Here is a 23,390-nt window from a genome sequence, read left to right as displayed (position 1 = left end):
GGGTGCCATGTAGTCATAACACCCCAAACATCTTATTTCTAAAGTATTCCCTAATGGGGGAATCTAATCTTGTTCTCCTCATGAAGATTCAAGAAGAAAGATTGTATTGCTTATGACCTTGTGTGTTTGGCCAGTCACATTGGGAAGGTTGAGAACCACTATGCTAGGCAAATACTCCACCACTGACTTATATCCCAGGCCTTAAAAATGTATTATTTATTTATTTATTGCGTGCATATATGACAGGGGCCATGGTGGGTGTGCCGGGTGCACATATAGAGGTCACAGGACAACTTTGTAGAACTGGTTTTCTACTTCCTCCTCTGAGCATTGAGTTTAGGTCATTAGGCATGGACATCAAGTGCTTTTACCTGGTGAGTCATCTTCCAACCCTTCTCCCACCTTAAATAAAAATAAAATAAGAAGCTTTTTTTTTTTTTTTTGAGACAGAGTCTTGATAAATTGTTCAGGCTAGTCATGAGCTCTTAGCTTTTCTACCTTAGCCCTGCCCCCATAGCTGGGATCACACTGGGCCAAGTTAGCATTTTCTTTTGAAGTTTTTCTTTATTGTATAGTATGATTATTGTTAGTTACTTTTATGTTGCTGTGACAAAACATCATGACCAAGGCAACTTAGAAAGCATTTAAGGGCTGGAGAGATGACTCATCTGTTAAAAGCACCAGCTCCTTTTCCAGAGGCCCTGAGTTCAATTCCCAGCAACCCCATGGTGGCTCACAACCATTTGTAATGCCATGTGGTGCCCTCTTCTGGCCTGCAGAGATATAGGCAGGCAGAACACTGCATACATAATAAATAAATAAATAAATCTTTTTAAAAAGAAAGAAGGAACGCATTTAATTGGGCTTATAGTTCTGAGTGTAGAGTCCACAATGGCAGAGCAAAGGAATTGTGGCAGAAGCCGCTGAGAACTCACACCTTATCCACAAGCATGAGGCAGAGGGAGCAGTATCTGGGAATGGTGTGGGCTTTTGAAACCTTAAGCCATACTGCAGCAACCCTCCTTCTCCAACACAGACACACTTCCTAACCCTTCCTGGTTACCAATTGGGGACCAAGTCTTCAAATGCCCAAGACTTAAAGAAGGGCATTTCATTCAAGCCTCCCCATTGTCATCATCATCATCACCACCATTGATGGCGGTTATGTTTGGGTATGAATCCTTACAGGGGTTAGACAATTGCTCTACTACCAACTATATCCATGGCCCTCTGTACTTTGAAGCCAGATCTTGAACCAATGTATCTTAGTCCGGTCTTGAAATAATGAGCCATAGTGCTATGAGTACAGACTTATGGCAGCCTGTCCAGCTGACTGTCCATTTTCTAAGCTAGTGGTCTTGACACTGCCACTGAATCCTTTGTGCAAAAGGCGTCTCCTTCGGCTTGAACTCAGAATGGGTGGAGTCTGGTAGCTGTGTGTTGTGTATTTTGTCTGTGTCTGCAGAATCCTGTGACGCTTGTGTCAATGCCAGAGAATCTCCTGACCAATTCTCCCATTCTTTCTTCTGCTTCTGTACTAAGTGACGGGACGTTCGTTGTCACAGAGATTCTGTGTCATCTAAGATAGAGCCCCAACAGTACCCTCTCTCCTTATTCCATCCTGCCTGCCTCCAAGCTCTGTCCACACAGTATCCATCCTCCATCCTTCCCATGCTTATCAGGCACCCATGTATCAGTTTATGTGGCCTGACCCTTCTTCAAAGGAACATTCCCGTTGACTGTGGAGCTCATTATTTCAACACTTCCTCCTCCGGCTTTCCCCTGAAAAATGCCTGTGTGAGGCAGAAACTTTTTGTTTCATCAACAGTTACCAGTCATTCACCAATGGCACATTCAGAGAGTCTTTACTAACTAACTTTGTTGTGTGGACACCATAGAGTTCATTTACACAAACTAAAATTGCTAGCATGTCTCTAGGCAATAAAATTGCATGGGACTCCATGTACCCCCTGTATATGTGGTCCATCATTCATCAAAACGTTGTTTTATGGTGCCTGTCTGTAGTAGAAACCAACCTGGGGGCTGAGGATGCAACTCAGTTGCTGGAGTGCTTGCCTGGGTTTCAGGAGACTCTGTGTTCAATCTCCAGCATGAGATACACGGTCCATAGCAGTGCATACCTATAATCGCAGCACTGGGTATATGGAGACAGGAATATCAGAAGGTCAAAGATACTCTGGTCAAAGCCCGCTGAGGCCAATCTCAGGAATAAAATAAAATAACTCGAAGGCACATTCAGAAAGGGGCATTTGTGTTCAAGTAACAGAGATCTCAAGGAACTTTAGGAAGGAATTGACAGGGCACAGCAAAGAACTCAGACAAAAATCACAGTCACCAACACTTGTCAAACCCTTGTTTGTCACTCCCCTCTTGCTCATTGACCTCGTTTATGTTAAGTGCTTCCCTTTTGCCTTCTTGTGCACGTGATGGAATTGCAGTTCTATGGGCGAGAAACACCCCTGTCCTAACTAAATCCGTTCCAATCTCTGGCTGAGTCTGTGACATGCTGGTGCTCAGGACCAGCTTTAATTCCCTTCTTTAGACAGACAGACAGACAGACACACACACACACACACACACACACACACACAGAGAGAGAGAGAGAGAGAGAGAGAGAGAGAGAGAGAGAGAGAGAGATACGGGCTCTAGCTGTAGACATGAGATATGAAGGCCAGTGGTCCCTAAGAAGGAACCATGTGAAGCAAGCCTGGTGAGGACCCGCCCTCCTCTGGAGAGCATGGCTACCAAGCAAGGAGGGAGTTCAGGCAGAGGGACGGATCCTTAGAGTTCTACAGATCTGGAGATAGTGGGGTGCCCACCAGTGGTAAGCTTTGCAATTCACAAGGTGGGGGGTAGAATTTTCAGAAGGTAGTGGACTCAATAGGGACAAATTCAGTTCTCAAGTCCATTCTGGTCCTGCCTAATAAAGCTTGAAAACAAAATGGAAAGAATCAAACTGTCTCCAGGTTACTCCATTCCAGGGCAGAGCTCAGGAATTTTTATAAGAACACAAAAATACCCAGCACAGGTCCTGCGCACGGCCGGCCTCCCGCGATGAGTGAGAGCAGCCAGCCGCCTGGGTTGCTCTCCGTGTTCCAATCAAGCCCCTGGCCCAGGGGGGGAAAATGGAGAAAGTGACAAGGAACAATGTTCTGTGTGCTGGTCTCCTATTAAGGCTATTGTTATTTTTGCCCTTATACCCGTCAGTATTGTTGTATTGTTTGACTTGCTATAACAAGTACACATCGCTACTGTTATTTTCAAAAGATTGAACAGATCACACAGGAAAATGAGATTCATAGGCAAAAGTACTTCTACACTTCAGAAGTGAGTGAAAAGTCTTTTTCCCCGACTCCTTCCCTTTGTCTCCCTTTCTAGAAGGTTCTCCCTTTCTTTGCTGCCATCTCTTTCCTTTCCTCCCTTTTCCATGTAGTTTAGGTCAATGTGATGGTGCTCCTGTATGTTTTAAAACCCCTACAGTTAAGGTTTTTTGTTTTTGTTTTGTTGTTGTTTTGTTTGTTTGTTTATTTGTTGAGAGAGAGAGAGAGAGAGAGAGAGAGAGAGAGAGAGAGACTGCTGTTACTCTGCTTTGACCACCCCATGCCCTCACTGAAGCTAGCCTCAGGCCTTTTTATTCAGCCTTCTCCGGGGACCGGATCAGTGGTCAAGGCAGGTGAAGTCTCTATGAGCCAGGCTCTATTTGTCATGTCACTGGGCGAAGATGGCACTTTGGCTGCACCTGTGTAGACTATACCAAGTTCACCCCTGCTGTTCCCCGCTAAGGGATCCTTCTCGTGTGGAGTGAAGGCTACTACAGGCTGTGATGAAATGAATGAAAGTGGAGGGAGAAGCAGAGGGCCGGGCCACGCAGAGAAAGGGACCACTCAGCGACGAGCCCCAGCTGTGAGAGCTGAGCGCTCCAGCTCTGCGTGGACAGCGGGAGCAGAGCCGAGGGGAGCGGAGGCTGAGCGCCCTGCGCTGGACCCCAGATCACAGGAGTCGCCGGGCTTGGGACGCACGGTCCGAGCGCACACCGCACGCACCTCGGAGGTCCTGCGCACGGCCGGCCACCCGCGATGAGTGAGAGCAGCCGCCTGTGCTCGGGCTACTACAGCCTCAACCGCAGCTTCGTGGAGCCCTTCCAGTGCCCGCGGCGCGGCGACGGGGCCGCGCTGCTCTACTGCTGCGGCTTCGCAGACCTCAAGTACTGCTGCAGCGAGCCGGGCAGCTACTTCCCCTACAAGCACAGTTACATGTGGAGCCTCAGGTGGGCAGGGCAGGCAGGGCGGGGCGGGGCGGGGCAGGGCAAGGCTTGGAAGTCAGGGTAGGGGCAGGATGGGGCAGGAAAAGGCAAGCTCTCCCAGACCTGGGAAAGTGACCAGTGGAAGACACAAAACCCAAAACCGGAATCAGGGAGGTCTCCCAGTGGCCGCTATATTCAGGTCCTTGTGCCAAGGTGCCAGGCTTCTGAATGGTACCTGGAGACCAGTGGGAGCTCTGTGCATCCCAGCCCACCTCGCCAGGAGCTGGAAGCTCTACTGACAAGACTGGAGGCTTTAATTCCTCTTTAGGTGTTTGGGTTTTGTTTGTTTGTCCATTTGAATGGGGCTTCTTTGGAAAATGAGTTAAGGTGGTAAGGACCATAGGAGTACTTACGTGTCACTGGACAGCTGGAATCCTTAAAGTAAGTGTGTGTGTGTGTGTGTGTGTGTGTGTGTGTTTGCAAAGGTGTATGTGTACAAATGGACTTTACAACCCACTCACACTCTTCTTGGAGCTTCGGACACTGCCACTGCCCCATCAGGCTGAAGATGGAAGAAAGCTTGTTGCTCTACTTACTCACACAGCGCGACCTTTCTGGACCTTTCCCTACACCCTCACAGTTTAACCATTGCTAGATGTCAAGAGGCTTTGCTTTCAAAGCCACATCTTTCTTGCTTCTTCTTTCTACAGTGGGGGTTTCCCTGTTTCTCTTAGTCTTATGCAGGTGCTTGCATGATGAAATGCCCCCCTCAAAAACAGCACGCTTTGAAACTTTAAAATTGATTCTTTTCTTTTGTCTACAGAATGAGCAGAATCCTGAGATTATAGGACAAAATTTCCACTATCACCACCACAAATTGTGTGTGTGTGTGTTTGTGTGTTTGTGTGTGTGTGTGTGTGTGTGTGTGAGAGAGAGAGAGAGAGAGAGAGAGAGAGAGAGAGAGAGAACTAGCTTAGCTAGTGGGAGTACAGTAGAATACAATGCTATTGTCCTACTCTCTCATCATATTCAGAACTTGGCACACATGCCAGATCAACAGCAAACTTACTGCTCAAGGCATAAAAACAAATACTATTTTTTTCTGTATTACAAACTTGAGTAAACTCTCAAGAGGCCTGCCTGCCTTCTGGGAAGTCAACTGACCAAATTGTTGAGTAGGACAAACTTGGCAGAAAATGATGCCAAATTATTCTCTATAGATATTTGGGGGAATAAAGTGATGTACTGACTGCCCTGTCGTTTTGGGCTTTTAGAGACTAGCTTGGTAGTCCATCTGTGAGTGTCTGAATAGCAGACACACCTCTAACAGAGAGTGGCAATGTCCAAGTCAAACTCCATTGGAAATGGTGCCCAGGATCTTCAGGTCCCCCATGGTGACAAACAGAACAGGCCATCCACCCTTCCTGAGGTTTGAGAGAGCGCAAAGGAGGGAACAACCTGCTGGTGTCTACCTTCATCAGAGAGCTGGGTGTCAGGGAAAGAGAAAATCGCGGTAACTAAGGGCATCAGTTGGCAACATTGAAGCAGGGGGCCCTGTGAATTACTGAGCTCTGAAAACACTGCAGGGAGGTAAATTCATTAGAGCTTCATTTCTCTTCCATTCTTTGCTCTTCACTGCTAATTTAAAATGCTCCAACCGCGAAAAATATTACAGAAGTCACCAGCTTTGGAACTGAGATTCCACAGCTACCCGAGAAAGACAGCCATAGCTACTTTGAGGCCAGGGGAGTTGCTAAGTAGGAGGATGGCTGCATGGCTGTGATAGCAGCTTTAGACGCTTTCCAATGGCTGGAAAAGCGACTGCATTGGGTTACCAGGGGGATGGGTGACCCCCCCCCTTCCCAGTGTCAGTTCCTTCCTTCCTCTTCTAAACCCCTAAAGTCAAAGGGTCTCCTTTAGTAACCTTTTCCAGGACTTCAGAAAAGAACCCTAATGTGTCAGGGCCATTCATGGATGGATGCTGAATGAGCATTTGTGGATGAGACTCCTGGATCCCCACCTTTACATGGAGATCTGCAGGCACATAAGGAACAGCATCACCATGCTGTTTAGGTTTCCTTCAGAATGAATAGTCTTTTTAAAACCTTGCACACTGAACATGAGTTCATGATGAATATACTGAATTTCATTAGACTGACAAATTATAATTTACAAAATAACTTTTTAGTTCGGAAATTATTTTTCAAAAGCTGGGTTCTCCTTTCAAGAATCTGTCCAGATGCCCCACCTATCTGATTTGTGCACAAAATAATTCTAAGTGGATTCCATCCTTGAGTGTCTATGTATAGGCAAGTGAACCAAAACCTCCCTGGTACAGTTCACAGAAGGCAAGGTACAAGGGTTTCTTTTCTCATTCTACTAGAAGAAAGGGCAATCAGCATGGCAACCTCCAAGTTCAAATACATAATTCTGTTTGGACTCTGACATAAAATTACCTACTCATCACTACATGCAATGCTGGGACAAGCTCAATGTTAATAAACCAAGTAGAAGAATTTGGAGCTTTGACTCCATGTTGCCTATAGTTCAGGAGGATATAATCTCATTTGTGCCAGGGTGTTTTATCTCCTCAAATAAAGAGTGGGATGGATAAACAGCCTGTCACCTTCAATACTGTCCTTTCTCTCAAAGCGGTGATGCTCCTGGTGTACCTGATCTAATTTTCCCTCTCCTTTCTTTTGGAAAAAGTCAAGCTTGCCAGGGGCCTAATCTCTGAGAGAAAGCAGAAGCCAGAAGAAAAGCCAAGAAGATAATGAAAACTAAGATCATTATTTTTCAGTGATGGGAATTGTAAATTGCTACATGTAGATCAATCATGAGTTAATTAGTGTTTACTCTCATCTGTTGAGTATGTTCTACAAGCTAAACATATATAAATACTTACAGTCTTCACAACACTATGGGAAAACCGACTGAAGTCAGCTGTTAAATAACCTAACATCTAATTGTAGCTGTTTCCCCATGACGCAAGAGACATGCATCTGCATACAGCTCATTCACCATGACACTGACTTTTCAAGTCCCCTCTTTTTTGATGGTACCAAGTGTTCAGGCTTTATGAAAACTGCTGGTTCAGTATCTGGCATATGTATAACCACATAAATGAATAACTCCAAATGTGGCGCAGGGGAAATCTCAGGCTTTGAAAGTAAATGTCATATACATTCTGTAAACAGCTTTCTTTCAACTAACCCTTCTTCTCTTTTGCAATGGTCGTGGTTTTATACATTAACACATGGCGCCTTTCATATATATCTCTAAGGAAAAAGTTTTTTTTTTTTTTTTTAAATCTCTGATAAATGTGTTTTCTGACTCGTACTGAATCAAGTATTTCCTGTTTACCTTTCCTTTGTGAGACTGATCTTTCTAAAGCTTGGTATTAATTTGATTCACTTGATTTATTGGACTGGGATATTTATGATGCTCCTAGAGAATTGTGTGACCGCTGACCTTTCTCACAGACACCATACTGATGGTAGCATACAAAATTTAAAAGTCCTTAAATGGAATAGGCAGAATATGACAAGAATTCATATTGAATTCTTGAATTGAAACTTTCAATCAATTACCCCTTGTAGTAAAGCAGAATTTGGCTATGAATGGATGAGAACAAGAATGAGCGTTGAAGCTTTTGGTGTGGCTTGAGTGCACAGCAGTTTGGATGACACACTCTTTGTCTCCTCAGCATTGGTGCTCTGATTGGATTGGCAATCGCTGCCCTTGTTTTACTTGCCTTTGTCATCAGCGTCTGTGTCCTTTGCTACCTATTTCTGTACACAAAACCTCAAAGATTGGACAATGGCCTTAAACTTCAGCACCTGGAGGCATCTTCTACCCTACAAGGTAACCCGAATCCATTCTTTGTAATCAATTACTTGTGCCATATCTTATCTGGGTGACAGAGCACACTGTTAAGAACATGTTCTTTAAAGATTCTGTTTACAATGTAGCCTTACAATGTATCCTCACTCTGTCTTAAGTGATTAAGGGAAATTGTGTTCAAAGCAAACTAGCAGACTATAAATGCCGTTATGGGGAGCAAGTCAATAGGCCAGCATTTTCACTTTGATATATTTAATTCCTTTTTAGTTATCAACACTCATCCTCCTGAAAAAAAATTACATTTTGGTTTTCTGGCAGAACCAAGCATGTGAGTGCATAAGACAACGAAATGCCCAGTAAGACACTCTTGGTACTGTGCATTACACTGGTCAGTCAATGGTCAGACTGGCACCTGGTGTGAGGAATCAAGGGGGCATCTGAGACAATTCAGAGGTTTGCAAAAATCCTGAAAAGCAAATAGAATTTTTTTTTTTGGGAAAACATTTAATTTGGGGCCCATGGTTCCAGAGGATCAGAGTCATTGGCCATCATGCAAGGAACATTGAGCAGGCAGCCAGGAGGGGTAGCTGGGAGTTCACATCTGATTCCTGAGCAGGAGGCAGAGACAAACAGAATATTCTTTGCTGTTGAATAACCTACGAACTAATTATTTCTACTAGCGTATGTATATGTGTACAATGTGTACAAAGCAGAAAGAAACTTTTATGCATAAATTGCATACTCTGTGTCTCCTTACAGATTCAGTTATAAAACAGTATATAGATGTCAGTTGTTACCATTATGAAACTATCAAAATTTTGTGAAAACTGGTTTCTCTTAGTGTATTAGGAAGTGCCAATCATGAATTTTGACATGTGTGTGTATACAGAATATATTTTAAAGACTATATAGGTAACAATGCATAAGTTTAGGATCGATGTTGACGTATTTAGAATGGCATGTGAGTGTTTACTATTTCCATTTAAAAAGAAAAGGGAAATCTTTCTTGAATTATGAAGGAATTCATAGGCTGCATTTTAGTTGCATGATGGGATCTGTCATGTTTATGAAGTACCTAACTTATGTCCTTATCAAATATGTCACCATCACTGTGCACCTGCATTAATTGTAGTCTCCTCTGGGGAGAAGAATCTCTCCAGCCCTTGTGTCCTTTAGTCACAATACAGCAGGATAGATTCCTCTGGAATTCTCTTCCCAAAGAGTTGATAATGAGGAGCCAAACTGAAAGACTGGGAGCTGACTTTAATCATCATCAGACTGTAAAAGTAATTATCATCTCATATGCTTAGATGATTGAAAATCATGTCTCTAAATCTTTGCTATACCCAAGAATCATCTGTGTGGTGTGTGTGTGGGGGGGTGCATCTTAAAAACATAGCTTCTCAGCCCCAGCTTCTCAAACAAATACCTCTTCTTCCCACTCTTCCTTGTTCTCCTACTTTCCATAGAGCAGTCATGGTGACACTGTTAAAATCTAAGTCACAGGGGCTAGGGAGATGGCTCAGTGGTTAAAAGCATTGACTACTCTTCCAAAGGACCTGGGTTCAATTCCTAGCATGACATGGCAGCTCACAGATGTCTGTAATTCCAGCTCAATGGGGTCTGACACCCTCATACAGACACACATGCAGGCAAAACACCAATGCACATGAAATAAAAATAAGTAAATATTGTTTTTTTTTTAAAGTCCTTAGTTCAAGGAGGCCTTCAGGTCAAGATCCTCCTGCCTCAGCCTTCTGAGCGATAAAATTGCAGGTATGTAACAGCACATCCCACTGAATTCAAAATACATTAGAATGTATTCTTTTTTTTTTAATGAATTCAAAATGAAGAAAATACATAAAATGGAGGGAAGGTAGACTATGCTAGTCAAATAATGGAAGCCTGGATTCCTTTTCTTTTTGAACAGGGTTTCATGTCAGGCTGGCCTCAAACTAACTACATTATCAAAGATGACTCTTAGTCTCCTGACCCTTCTGGCTCCAACTTCCAAGTTCTGGGATGACAGGCATGTACCACCATACCTGGCTTATAGTTCTTTTAAAAAAATTATGTTACCTTACAGATTAAAAAAAAATTATAAGTGTTTTTAAATGGCTGAGTAGGTAAAGGCATTCGTCCCCAAGCCTGATGGCCTAAGCTTGATTCCCTGAACCCATGTGGTTGAAGGAGGATTAATTCCTACAGTTGTCCTTTGATCTCTACGTAGACAGGTGCCACAGTGTGTGTGTGGACCTGTGCCTATGCACATGTGCGAACGCACACACTCACACTCACACATACATACACACACACACACACAGTCACAGTCTCACACTCACACACTCTTACACATACACACTCACACACACACACACACAGTCACAGTCTCACACTCACACACTTTTACACATACACACTCACACACACACACATACACACACACACAAAACAACAATAACTAAGCCACCCCTCAAACCCTAATTTTCCCCAGCCCTCTCAACGGATACAGCTCTCCACTGTGACCTTTTATGGGCGGCCCTCTATGTCTTTTTGCTTTTAATCTGCTTGGCCAAACCACATTGGACCCTTTGCCACATCTTGAGAGTCTTGATCAGGGCCTTTGCACATGCCACCACCATTTCCTCAGACATCAGCGTGACTTACAGTTCTTTCTGTAACTTTCCTGAGATGTCCCTTTTCCCAGGAGTCCCTCCTCACCTGCATTCTTAACTTCCCTTCTGCTCTTCCTAGTCAGGCCCTGTCCCAAACATTCAAGAAATGTTTGGGTATGATAAGCACTGGGGATGTCACAGTGAGAAAACAAAACAAAAAAAACCTTACTTTGTGAAAAATGTATAGATAACAAATAGACAAGTAAATGGATAATCGTGAAGTCGAATGTATCTTGTGAAACCCTGACCAGGTATGTTCATTGCTGCAGTCATTAAACATGTATCAAGTGTGTCTTCTATGTAATGCCCTGTGCCAAATAAAGAGTGGTTAGTTTTTCCTGGTTTAGCTCGAGGACTATTGCAAAATTTTATTCCATGTTTGCTCTGTGAAGCCAGAAGCAGAATTACTTACGGGGTGTTGTCAGTTCAGATTTGACACGTTTCTTGCTATTTAGTGGACGAAGTCTGTTTAATGTACTTCTTATGAAATTAGATAAGACTGCTTTCTGGCAGTGAAATATCCCCCACGTTGTTCCTCACAAAAATGTTTGTTTCAAGGTAGCAAGTTAATTTAATAGACCTTCCCCGAGTCTGGCTATTAGAAAGCAACATACAAAATTTAAAGTAACCAGTGCCTTGCTGTTGTTTTCAAAGGACTTGATTTTGGTCACTGGGTTGATTTTTTTTTTTAAATCATAGTGCAGAGCACAAAACAAAATAGGTAATCCATATGCTGTTGCAATAGAAAAATGAGTTCCTCTTGAATGGACCTTTTGAAATGATAATTAAACACTGTGCGCTGTATTATATGAGCATCCCACTCCAGTGTTCCCTCCACCTAGCAAGAGATGCCCTTGTTTAAGGTATGGGGAAGACAAGTTAGAGATATCATTGCTTTTAAGGAACATGTTAAAGAGTGGAAACATAAGGACATGTTTGCATAATTAATCAGAATTGATTTCACAGCCTTTTTTTTCAACACTATCTGTTTCAAAAGAAATGTATCACAAACTATTTTAGACTAATTTCTTAAAATTTCCTTTTATTTTCTGAAATTCTAATTACATCATTTCCCCCTTCCCTGCTTCTGCTTCAAAACCCTCCCATGTACCCCTCCATGCTCCTTTTGAAATTCATGCCCTCTTTTTCATTAATTGTTTGCATATGCGTGCGTGTGAGCTCAAGCAAACACACACACACACACACACACTCCTAAACACATGAGTATAACCTACTCAGTCTGTATAGTGTTACATTAAATATTTTTCATGTTTATAGGGCTGAACACTTGGCATTAGATAATCAATTGGTATGCTTTTCCTTAGTGAAGAGTAATTAGATTAATTTTTATGATGTAGACTGTTTTCATTATAGGCAATGGACAGATTAGGAGGAACTAATACATATTGCAATGGATATCAGGTCCTTAATCTTTTTTTTTTCCTATTAATGACAATGGTGTAGATCTAAAATAGGTTAATCATAGATTATACTGCCAGGGTTTTTCCTCAGCCTATTTTCATTCCATGGTCTTTTGATTTTAAATGCACACAGGTTAAGGTTTTATAATCTTTGAACTGATCTTGAAAAGGAAGTTAAGTCCTTTCTGGCCATGGCAGCAGACATAGTGGTATCACCTCTGTTGTCCACACTTGGCAAAGTACCCCTTGCTGAGCAATTGCTGGGCTTTTGGATCGCACCCTGCAACTGTCTTCTTTTAAACCTTTACATTTTGGGTTATACACATTTCAGGTGCCAATATTCTGAAAAATACTGTGCCTTGTATTTTTTTGCCAAGCCAAAAAAAAAAAAAATGCGTATATGAAGATAGTCCTAAGCATGAGGGCTCATCTCAAGGCTCTGGGAGAATATTCATGGCCAATGACGGAGTAGTCAGAGGGACGATGACATAGATGGCTGCTTCACAAATGGTTCTCTAGTGAAGTTCTTACAGCCATATCAGCAATGAAGTCAATGCCCCAGAGTCCTCAGCGCTGGAGCGGGAAAGGCCTGCCTTGAACCCTCCTGAGCTTCAGCATTTAATTGTTTCTCACTTTGCTTTACAATTTATGGGGATTTTCAGCCGACTGCATGGTGTAAAGCTTGCTCTCATCTAACATGACATGTGTCACCCACATCTAAGTAAAACTGCTGCTTCGGGAAGATGAAGTCTACCCCGAGGCTTCGAGTAGATTTGAGGAGGTCCTGTGGACGTGACAGGGAATGATTGATGACAGGGACTCTGAGAAGTGGTGTGTCTGATAAAACTTCGAAAGGCAGTATGACAGGAACTGCTAGGAACAATAATACAATTGGATAGAAATAATAAACACCCTCAAGCTGGTATTTGGTGGTCACTTTGGAAAGATAGAAATGAGTAAGGGTAGGTAAATTAGCAATAAGACACAGTTACATAGGCAAAATCAAAACTGCGTATAGAATACTGACAGTAAGTTGGGGGGGAAAAGTCACATAATCATTTATTGTGGCTATGAGCAAAAAGAGTGTTGACTGAAATGACTTGAAATGATTTTGTGTTCCTTCTTAGAAGATGCCCTCACTTCCTCAGAAAGAAAAGTTCCTTCCGGCTCACATTCATTGTAGAAACACTGGAAATAGGGAGAAACAAACAAATGCTCTGGGCTCAGAGGTGACAGGTGTTAGTGCTGCATGAATATCCTTCAGGGAGGTTTTTCTACATATCCCTAGGTCACATCTGAAGCAAAACCGGAAACAGCAGGACACGGCACCCAGCAGAGGGTGAGGCAGGATGGTCACAAGTTTGAGGCAACCTTGGGTTGCATGATGGGTATCTCTCTCAATCCCCGCTGCCATTCATCCCCACACCACCTCGTGTGTGTGTGTGTGTGTGTGTGTGTGTGTGTGTGTGTGTGTGTGTGTGTGTGTGTGTGTGTGTGTGTGTGTGTGGGTGGGTGCGCGTGCTCACACACACGTGTGTGTGCATGCCTGCCTGCCTGCCTGTCTCTGTCCCCAGCCTTCATCTCCCTCTAAAAAAACACACAATAGTTGCATCTTTCTTTGCCTGTAAACGGAAGCCCGCTATCCTTTAACCCATTATTACTTCACAAAGCACCATGACTTTTGCTGTTGATATAGTAAGCATTTGTATATCCCTCTGCAGATTTATTGGTTTTTAATATTTTGCTTCATCGGTTCTATCACTGGCACTTTGTGCATATTTTCTGAACTTTTAAACTATAAAATCGATAGCACTTCTTAAGAGCAAAGATACTTCCTCATGTGTGAACCCTGCCCACACTTCCAAGTCAGCCACCCCAACCCTGATGCAGCAACGTGCACTCTGGGGTTTATATTAAAGGTTTCCACACTCAACAGCTAATTTTTCTTGTCTCATATCTGGTCCAGAATTACTTTTGTATCCTTTTATTTCTTGTTTCCTTTAATCCTCAGCCTTTCTTCTTCTTTTATGGCTGTGACAGATATTTTGTTCAGTGTCCCTCAATCTATTTGTTTTCTCATGATTGGAAAGACAGCATACATTCTTTCCAGGAACACACAGAAGTTATAGTATCAAAGTACCACAGACAACACAGCTTTGATTGGCCTAATTATTGGTGATAGTAACATGATTACAGTGAGGTATTTGAAACCACGAAAATATCCTGTTCCTCTGTAAATCTTCACTCAATCTTCACTCAATCACTGGTTTTTTTATTGACAACTGTTGTTATGATGACACTTATAAATGACAATTTTCCAACTTCCTACTGCTTTTAAATTTATTATTTCACTGCTCCCTGTTTATTTATCTAAGATTTTTGTGACACTGAAACAAAATATCTTAGACTGTAATTTATAAAGGAAAGAAGGTTAATTTTCACAGTTCTGGGGGCTGGGAAGTTTGAGATCAAGATAGCTGTGCATTGGCCACTGAGTGAGAGCGACCTTATAAATCCACCGTGGAGACACCATTTTTAATTAACTTACTGACTCCCACTTCCACCAGTCCCTAACAGATATATTGAACACCTAGAAATTCTTTTTTTTTAGCATAAATCCTTAGCAGTAGAATTCCTAATCTGAATGTGCGTACATACTGAAAGATGTGGGTACAGTTTCTACCTTCCCTCCAGAAAATTAGTATTTACACTTAGTTGCTTTTCCACACTCTCTGTGGCTTTGTGTATTATTATTTAAAGGCATCTATTTTACTGATTTCGTAAAGAATATTATTTTATTTCCAATTTATCTAACCAGACATTTTCGTGTTTGCATTTTTTTGTGACACACTGCTTATATTTTATGTATTTCCTATATGTGTATTCATTCTTCCATAGATATTGCTGGTTTTCTTTTGCTATATTTATATGTGTGTGTATTTAAAGTGTGAATAACTCTACAGAAGCCAAGTTTTTATTTCCAAGTGAATCAGTTATCCAAATATCTAGTAGTCTGTCTTTCTAATGTCAACCTAAATGGTCACTTATCATAAACTGTAACATGTGCTCAGGGCAGTATTTAGATTGTAATCTGTTACGAGTACGATTTCTTCCCTGCTGTTCTGGTCCCAGTGCCTTGCCAGCCCCAAATAACACACAGAGACTCTGTATTTGATATAATTCTGTTGGCCAGTTACTAGTTTCTTATTGGCTAGCTCTGTCTTAAATATTAACCGATTTCTATTAATCTAAGTATTTCCATGTGGTCTCATCTTACCGGAAAGAGGAGCTGGCGTTCTTCTCTCTCTGTCCTCCATCTGGGAACTCCTCCCCACTACTTCCTCTCTCCTCCTAGTCCCGCCTATCTTGATTTCCTATTGGCCAACAGTGCTTTATTCATTAACCAATAAAAGAAACATATTCACAGAGTGACATCTCCCATCAGTGATCTATTAAATTAATCATGATTATTCTTAAGTTGTGATAGACTTTAAAATTATTGTTGTCACATTATTTTAATGTCAAGAACCCACCCCCTTCCTTCCACCAAGCTTCTTGTAAGAATGCCTTGGCTTTTTGTATGTAATGCTTAAGTTTCCAAATGAACTTTTGAATCACACTCTAAAATTCTGAAACAGTCAAGTGATATTTTGATGGTTTTATAGTACATTTATAGATACCTTTGGGAGTCGCTTTACTAAATACTTAATACTCAGTTAAAAAAAATAATAATATAGTGCTCAAAACCCATTAAGTTGGGCTGCTGACTCTACTCAGCAATACTTTATTTCACAAAAGCTTTGAAAGAATCCATTGCCATATTAGTAGAAAATGGGATAATTTGGATTCCAGCATAAAAAAAACGAAACAAAACAAAACAAAACAACAAAAAAAAAAAAAAAAAAAAACACTCATGGAGTGTCTTGGAAAGAGAGAACGAATTGACAAACTTCCTTGACCACAGCCTGCAGCCCTGACTATGAGTTTGTTTCAAAAAAAAAATCAAAAGCAACACTTCAGCAAAACAACAGAATGACTTAGGGGTGCAGGTTTGAGATGTTTCCCAAAGCTACCGGCCATGCCCAGCAGCTGGCTGCGCTTGGAGCTCCTGTGCAGAAAGAAGAAGCTAGGTTAAGATGAATAGGTAATGAACGGTAGAGAAGCAACCGTCACAGTCTGCCTGGTGGCCAGGGGACAGAGATCTGCAAGAGTCAGCAATACTCATTTTCTGTTTTGGAATGCCTGTCCAGACCCAAGCTCACAATTGCGCAGTTAGCGGATCCCTGAGGAACAGTTCTGAAATAAACGCCTGTTTAACGTTATCAGAACAAGTGTTTGGCATCACTGCAATGAGAACAGATAGAAGGATTCTGTTTGATGAACTAGGTTTCAATTTTGCCAAAGGTCAAAGCTTTAAGCGCCAGTTTATTATGTTTATTATGTTCGGGACTAAAGGGAGGCTAGGGTTTACATACAGTAGGCAGACTAAGATGAGATAAGGGTGGAAACGTGAAAGCTCAGCACCAGGAACTAAAGGGAAGAATTTCAGTCTTGGCAACTGTACTCAACTAAAGACATAGGCATTAAACAAGAAGAACTCTCTGAGTGCAACAAATCCTTGTCAGTTCAGTGGAATTACAGATTTCTTACCTGAAACCGAATCCATGTTGTAACCTGTGATAGAAGGCTTTATCCCTATTTGACTGGATAAGAAATTAGTTTCCATGAAAGGAAAACTAGGGAAAACAGGTTGCTGAGGTGGCTGCTTCTCTTAAAATGGTCCCAGAAAGATGTCAGGGGACTCTGCCATCTCCAGGAGCTCCACTAGCTGTATTCCTGTATCTCCAATTTCTTTAAACGGCTGCAGGGAAACCCATTTGAAAGTGCTTTTGGATTTTTACAGCAGAAAATTCTGGAGTGTTCAGGTGTTTACAGCCAATCTTTCCTTACTTGAATAGGAAATTGCTTTGTTAGGGGTAATTGCTTTGGTTTTAGAAGCCAACCTAGGAAATTGTCTTGATAAGCTAACTTGTTCAGGATGTGGAAGCCAAGTCAATAATGAGTCAGGGCTGAGGAATAAGAGCTTTTGAAAGTGCTAAGGACTCAGAATTTTTAACACTGGAATGTATTTTGATAGCTTGTACAACTCAGAGAGCAGTAGGCAGTTTTGATGAATTCTAGCCTTTGACTCAGAAACACATAATGAAAACCAAACCAGAACAGAGACAAGTTAGAGAGGGCATCCAACTCATTAGGTTAGAAAATAACACCTGGAGATTCTGCTTTGCTATAAAAACCACAAAGCCTGCACGTGATGAAGTAGAGGGGAGAAGGCCTTGAAATTTCAATTCAAATATTATGAATTTAAATATGTAAGCACCACTTAGGAAACACATAGGAAAAAGAAACCAACATTAGGTTTTAAGTTTTCAGACCCCTGCCCTCACTCTGAAAAAACAAAACAAAATGAAAAAACCAAAATAACAAAAAAACCCACCTCAGTTTGAAACCTCGGCATTTTAAATAAATGTTTATATAAGACACAAGCACAGTAACGATCCACAGAGTAATAATTCGCCTCTCCTTTGTTAGCCCAAATGCTTATGAGTGAAGACCACATTGCCCAGCCCTTGCTTATTTATGAGTTCATGTAAAGCGTGTGAATTGGATTGTGGAGTGAATGTGTCCTTTAAAAAAAACTCACATCCAAACTGCGCAATGCCTTTGAGTCTTGAAATCATCATGATTAGCTTCTATGCAATCTATTATATTCCTGTAGGACAGCAACAGTCACTTTCATTAAGTGACCCTAAATTGTTACCTCCTTATGCAATGTGCGCTTTGTCATAGAGGCATGGAGAAAAGAACATGGAAATGAAATTCATATTCCTGTGACTGAGTATCTCTCTCTGCTTTCAGAACGGATGACTCAAAATCGTTCTGATCAAACTTGGTTCTCACTCATCCATACATTTTTTTCAGAACATCCCATTTTCAATGCTATTATAATAATTCAAGCACAAACTTTGAAAAGACAAATGCTATGTCACAAGTCTCACTAATTATTTCGTTTGGTCTTGTGTATTTGCAGGCAACTTAAACAGAAAAACCAAAGGCCTCATTTCAACTGCAGCATCAAATTCAACAAATGAGACAGTCTATGAAGCTGATGATGTAACGCAAGAAAAAACAATGGATACAACACAAATCAATATTGCTTAGTAGCCAAAATCCCTGTTTTTAAAGCTTACTTGAGAGATGGAGCATTAAGAATAAAGAATGCATTCTACTTTATTTGACTTTTTGAGACAGGGACTCTCTGCACAGTCTTGACCATCCTGGAAGTCAGTATATAGACTAGGCTAGCCAACTCACAGACTTGCCTCTGCCTTCTGAGTACTGGGATCAAAGGTGTGCGCCACCATACCTGGAAAGAATGCATTTTCAATCAGCTTCTACCATTGCTTTTTCAACATTTGCTACTCACAAAGCAAGACCAGCTTCAGTTTTTAATTAGCTCATTTATTAGGCACTCACTGAGGTTCTGATAAATGTTTATGTGCGTAAGTTTCCTTTGCCAAGTTTCTGTATGACATGAAAATATGCTATTTCTTCAAAATAAAGAGTTCAGCAATGACAGAAAAACAAACCAATCTCAGTGAAGCAAAATCTGTGGGTTTGTTTCATTACCAACATTTCACAATGATTTAATATAGGGTATTAGTGCCATAAGAGATAATAATGAATAAGTAAATCCTGGGTGTGGGGGGCTTGTCTCATAAACCAAAGGTTCCCAAGTCTCTTAGACATCAATGTTTTTGAAGGATTTGTATCTCTGTGTGTGACACAAGAATATATTACATTCATAAAAGTTAATATTCAATGGCAAAGATATCACTGTATAACCTGTAAAATGGGTGTTACAAGAAGTAAGTTTGAGTGTCAGCAGTAGGCTGGGCTGGACCTTTGACACACTTCCTGTTGAAGTAGCTTACATCTGAGTTACCTGAGGAAAAGCCACGGGGCTCCCCCTTGGACCAAATGGGCATTTCTCTGTAACTTACAAGCAGTAGGTGCTTCTAAAGTTGACACAAAATATTGAAAGCAAAAAGCGTTATTAAACTGTGGCTCGTCTTAATCACTGAAGAACACATTTCAAATGATTTACTTAGACTTCCCAAATATTCAAGGTAGCTCCACCTACCATATAAAAACAGTTGCAGCAGCTTACATCTCAAAAGATTTTCCTTCATAAGTATATCTATTAAGAATATAGGCATAGTTTTAAAAACGGAATTCAGGAGAAAATAGGAACAACTTAGGGCCCGTGTCACTGCACACATAGGCTCTGGGTAAGGTTTCATAGCTGGGGGGGGGGGTTGTCTTTCAAGATGTGCTGCCCATGGCTTCTTCAGTCTGCTATCAAGAAGGAATGCCTCCTTGTTCTCACGCATGCAAAACTCAGGGGTAGGAGCTTCTCACCGTGTCTATCAAGGCAATGGGTTTCTCTCAGGCTAGCATTAAGTTTTGAGAGGATGGAACTGTTTTCTTACCTGCAGTCTGGTGCTATTGTTGCCAATCTTGGTGGCTACTGGGCTCCTGAAATGCGGCTGATGCCAGAGAAGTGACACGTGTTTATTATCTTACTAAACAATTACATTTGGCTTCCCCATCCAAATGGAGTAGTTTCACTGAGGTTTCAATATTAAAATGCTAGAGTGTAATTGAAGTTTGAAAGCTCCAATACTTTTAATTATAAAAATGACTGGTTTTTTGTTTGCTTGTTTTTTTGTTTTTTTTTTTTTAGATCAGAAAAGTGAAGAAATTTTATTTTGTAAGGTTTCAATATTAAAATGCTAGAGTGTAATTGAAGTTTGAAAGCGCAAACATTTTTAATTATAAAAATGACCGTTTTTTGTTTGTTTATTTGTTTTTAGATCAGACAAGTGAAGAAATCTTATTTTGTGCAGGTCCAGAGCTTTCATGAATACTTTTTATCTTTTCCAATAATTTTTTTTTTTTTTTTAAAGAAAACCCAGAGACCAGGCAGCAGTGGCACACGCTTTTAATCCCAGCACTCAGAAAGCAGAGGCAGGTGGAGGTCTGTGAGTCTGAGGCCAGCCTGGTCTGCAGAGGGAGTTCCAGGACAGCCAGGGCTACACAGGGAAACCCAGAGGGGAAGAAGGGAGGGAGGGAGAGAGAGTAGGAAGGAGACGAAGGAAAGAAGAAAGGAAAGGGAAGGAAGGGAGAAGGAGGAAAGGAGGGAGGGAGGAAGGGAAGGAGGGAGGGAGGGATGTTCTGCACTGCCACACAGGAGTCAGTAATACTTCTAGACCAGCTTGGATGGACATCTGGGTGGAGAATGTTTAGTCAAGGCACTGGTACAGCTTTATTTTCTTTGCTGAAAGGTAAAGGGAGGAGCCATAAATGGCATGGAAAAACAGGAAATTAAGGCTAGAACCCATCCTCTCCGTATCTGTGGGAAAGGCAAAATGGAGACATGTGGTTGTGTACACTATACACAGTGTCTAAGAAATGGCTCTGCAGACCTTCGCTGTGCCCCGCACCGAAAGAGGAGTTGAAGGGAGGGACATGAGCGCAGTTAGACGACGCTGACCTTAGCAACTGGGCTGACCTTAGCAACTGGGGTTTCTGTCACCTCTGATCTTGTACACTGAAGCCTAGTACCCCGATCAGCTGCCATCCTTGACATAGCTCACCTCTAGGTTACCTGAATGGACCAAGAGATGTGTCTCTGGAACTTTGAAGCAGTGATGCTTCCAAAATTGAGACAAAATATTAAAAGAAGCCTTATTTAATCATGACACAGTCTATACATTGAAAAAATATATTTAAAAATATTTATTTGGGCTTCCCCAATACTAACATAGTTTTGAACCCATCAAGAATAAAGTGAAATTAACAATGGATCACATTTTGAAAAAATGTACATGAATATAAATTCTTAGAATCATCTGGTAGTATACTAAGGCTTTTTTATTTTTATTATTTTAGGAAATATAAGCCATTGTGTAGTTTATAAACAACGGAGCACAAAACCCTAAAATCATCTTCTATGTGGACTTTTAATGTCAGCAATTTCACCTTTTAAAAATTATAAAACAGAATCATCAAAGAGACCAAACCCCTGTGAGAGCCATTTCCTTTCTAAAAACGTTGTCATGTCTCATGGCTTGGAGAGCAAAACCTAAGCTCCTAAACGTGGAGCCTAGGGGTTCCTTGTCTTGGTCGCTGGAACCTGAAATGGTGTCTCGGTTCTCACCACCGGCACACTGCCCTGCCAGGCGTCCGTTTCTTGAGGCACACAGTTTAACTCTATGCCATTGCCTTCTTCCTGCCCACACTCCCTCTTCCAGAAGTGCCCAGACTCTACTCATCAACCTTGATAGCTCCGGCTTCGGGGGTTGCGTCCTCTCAGGAGCCCCTCTAGCCGCATCAGACTAAGGCAGCGTCTGTATTTCTTCCCATGAATCTTCGGGTTCATTACTGCCCTCACATGAATGTACTTCTAATGGCACTTTTACTAACTGGACTGTGAGCTCTTCGGGGCAGCAGGCGGGCACGGTGTATAGGTGCTAGTGAGAACTCTGTTACCTTCTTCAAGGCCAAAGGCAGCCGAGAATCTGAGTCGCCAATATAGACACACAAGTCATTGATCATCCCCTGGCCTGCAATAACTAACGGGGCGAGAGATGTACTGAATGGGAGGAACTTAAGAGAACACCCGGAGGGCTTTGAGACACGATCCGAGGAAAAGAATGGGAAAGCTGGTGTGTGTGTGTGTGTGTGTGTGTGAGAGAGAGAGAGAGAGAGAGAGAGAGAGAGAGAGAGAGAGAGAGAGAGAGAGAGAGAGAGAGAGATTCTCATCAGCTTAGAAACAGAAGCTTCCAAGTGTTCGGATAATTTAGCTACAAACACAAATGTGTAAATTCTGTTTGCATCTGGTGAAAATGACATAGTCGGGTTGTAACAAAGTGAACTGAACGCCATTTATCTACTTAAGTTGATACATTTAGCAGTCATAATCGTAAAGATAGCCTTCAGAGAATGCTGGCTGCTTATCTGTAATACTTCCTTAGAAGAATATTATTTGAATTCCGCTAGAAGTGATGTGACACAACGTAGTGCGGTATTTCATAGGCAAGAGACACGAAGGCCCCAAGAAGCTAAATGACTTTGCTGACACATGGAGGTGGAGATAGAACGTGCACCCGGAGGTGTGGCCAAAGGCTCTCAGGGGCTTAGAGGAAGGAAATGGAGCGTGGCCAGTGTTGCAAAGGCACAGGCTGCGCAGAGTAACCATACCAGCCCTTTGGACTCTGACTAAATGAGGCTTGCTTTCTGCTTCATATTGCCTATAAAGACATTTCATGAATCTTCCGAGGAGGTATTAATGAGATATGCATCCCATTCCAACAACAACTTCTTACTTTAGTAAAAATAAATGACTTTTACTTGGATATTTCAGAAGGTATATTAATATTATAGGGAAATGTGTTAATAATCTTAAGACTATTCCTGGGGGAAATAACTGGTCCATTAAAATTTTTTTATTTTATTATACCAGATTACTGAGTGAGGGCTAGCTATATACGTAAATAAAGTTTCTGAATCATTAGCTGCATCAAGAAAAAAAAAATCAATAAAAAACCCTGTATGAGTCAGTTTATATTTTCTTACAATTAATAGACATGAAACTCACAAATATAATGAACTCTTCCTTTACAACTACTGTCACTGTTAACAATGATACATACACAACAGGATGAGGCCATTTCTTTATGTAGCATTTGCTATGTCTTTTTAAGTTTCATATTAGCAAGCCTTAAATTTACATACACATGTATATGTCTGTGTGAGCATCTGCTAAGTGCTCATGAATACCAGAGGTCAGCTGAAGGCATTGGATCCCTTGGTACTGGAGTAAAAGGGTTACGGGTGGTTATGAACTTCCTAGTGAGGATGCTGAGAACTGAACTCAGGCCCTCTCTATGAGAAGCAAGAGTGTTTACCTGCCAAGCCACCTTTCCGGCTACCTGATATTTTATTTTTTTTAAAGGAGTTTAAGAATGGCATTTATTTATTTTCATTAATCCAGAGAACTAAAATAATCAAATAACTGACTTTCACAAAATTAGCGTCGACAAAACAAGCCCTTAAAAAAAA

At 41.5% G+C, this 23,390-nt stretch overlaps 1 protein-coding gene across 1 annotated transcript; it reads left to right on the top strand.

The window, feature by feature from the left end:
• The first annotated feature begins 3,849 nt into the window (after nt 1–3,849).
• Shisal2b (shisa like 2B) lies at nt 3,850–18,425 on the top strand. Its single transcript, XM_051182932.1, has 3 exons — nt 3,850–4,288; nt 7,971–8,128; nt 18,295–18,425. The coding sequence occupies exons 1-3, from the start codon at nt 4,098–4,100 to the stop codon at nt 18,423–18,425; spliced, it is 480 nt and encodes a 159-aa protein (XP_051038889.1). The 5' UTR covers nt 3,850–4,097.
• Nucleotides 18,426–23,390: the final 4,965 nt, after the last annotated feature.

This window comes from Phodopus roborovskii, unplaced genomic scaffold, assembly GCF_943737965.1.
Source record: "Phodopus roborovskii unplaced genomic scaffold, PHOROB, whole genome shotgun sequence".
NCBI classification, from domain to species: Eukaryota; Metazoa; Chordata; class Mammalia; order Rodentia; family Cricetidae; genus Phodopus; species Phodopus roborovskii.
The sequence above is the reverse complement of the archived record's forward strand: the minus strand, read 5'-3'. Positions and strand labels throughout refer to the sequence as shown.

What these genes read in the sequence shown, in the direction of transcription:
- Shisal2b (XM_051182932.1), top strand. Translation starts at nt 4,098, where the DNA reads ATGAGTGAGAGCAGCCGCCTGTGCTCGGGCTACTACAGCCTCAACCGC. An exon ending in AGTTACATGTGGAGCCTCAG is followed by an intron (nt 4,289 to 7,970) that starts GTGGGCAGGGCA and finishes TTGTCTCCTCAG; the next exon opens with CATTGGTGCTCTGATTGGAT. An exon ending in GGCATCTTCTACCCTACAAG is followed by an intron (nt 8,129 to 18,294) that starts GTAACCCGAATC and finishes GTGTATTTGCAG; the next exon opens with GCAACTTAAACAGAAAAACC.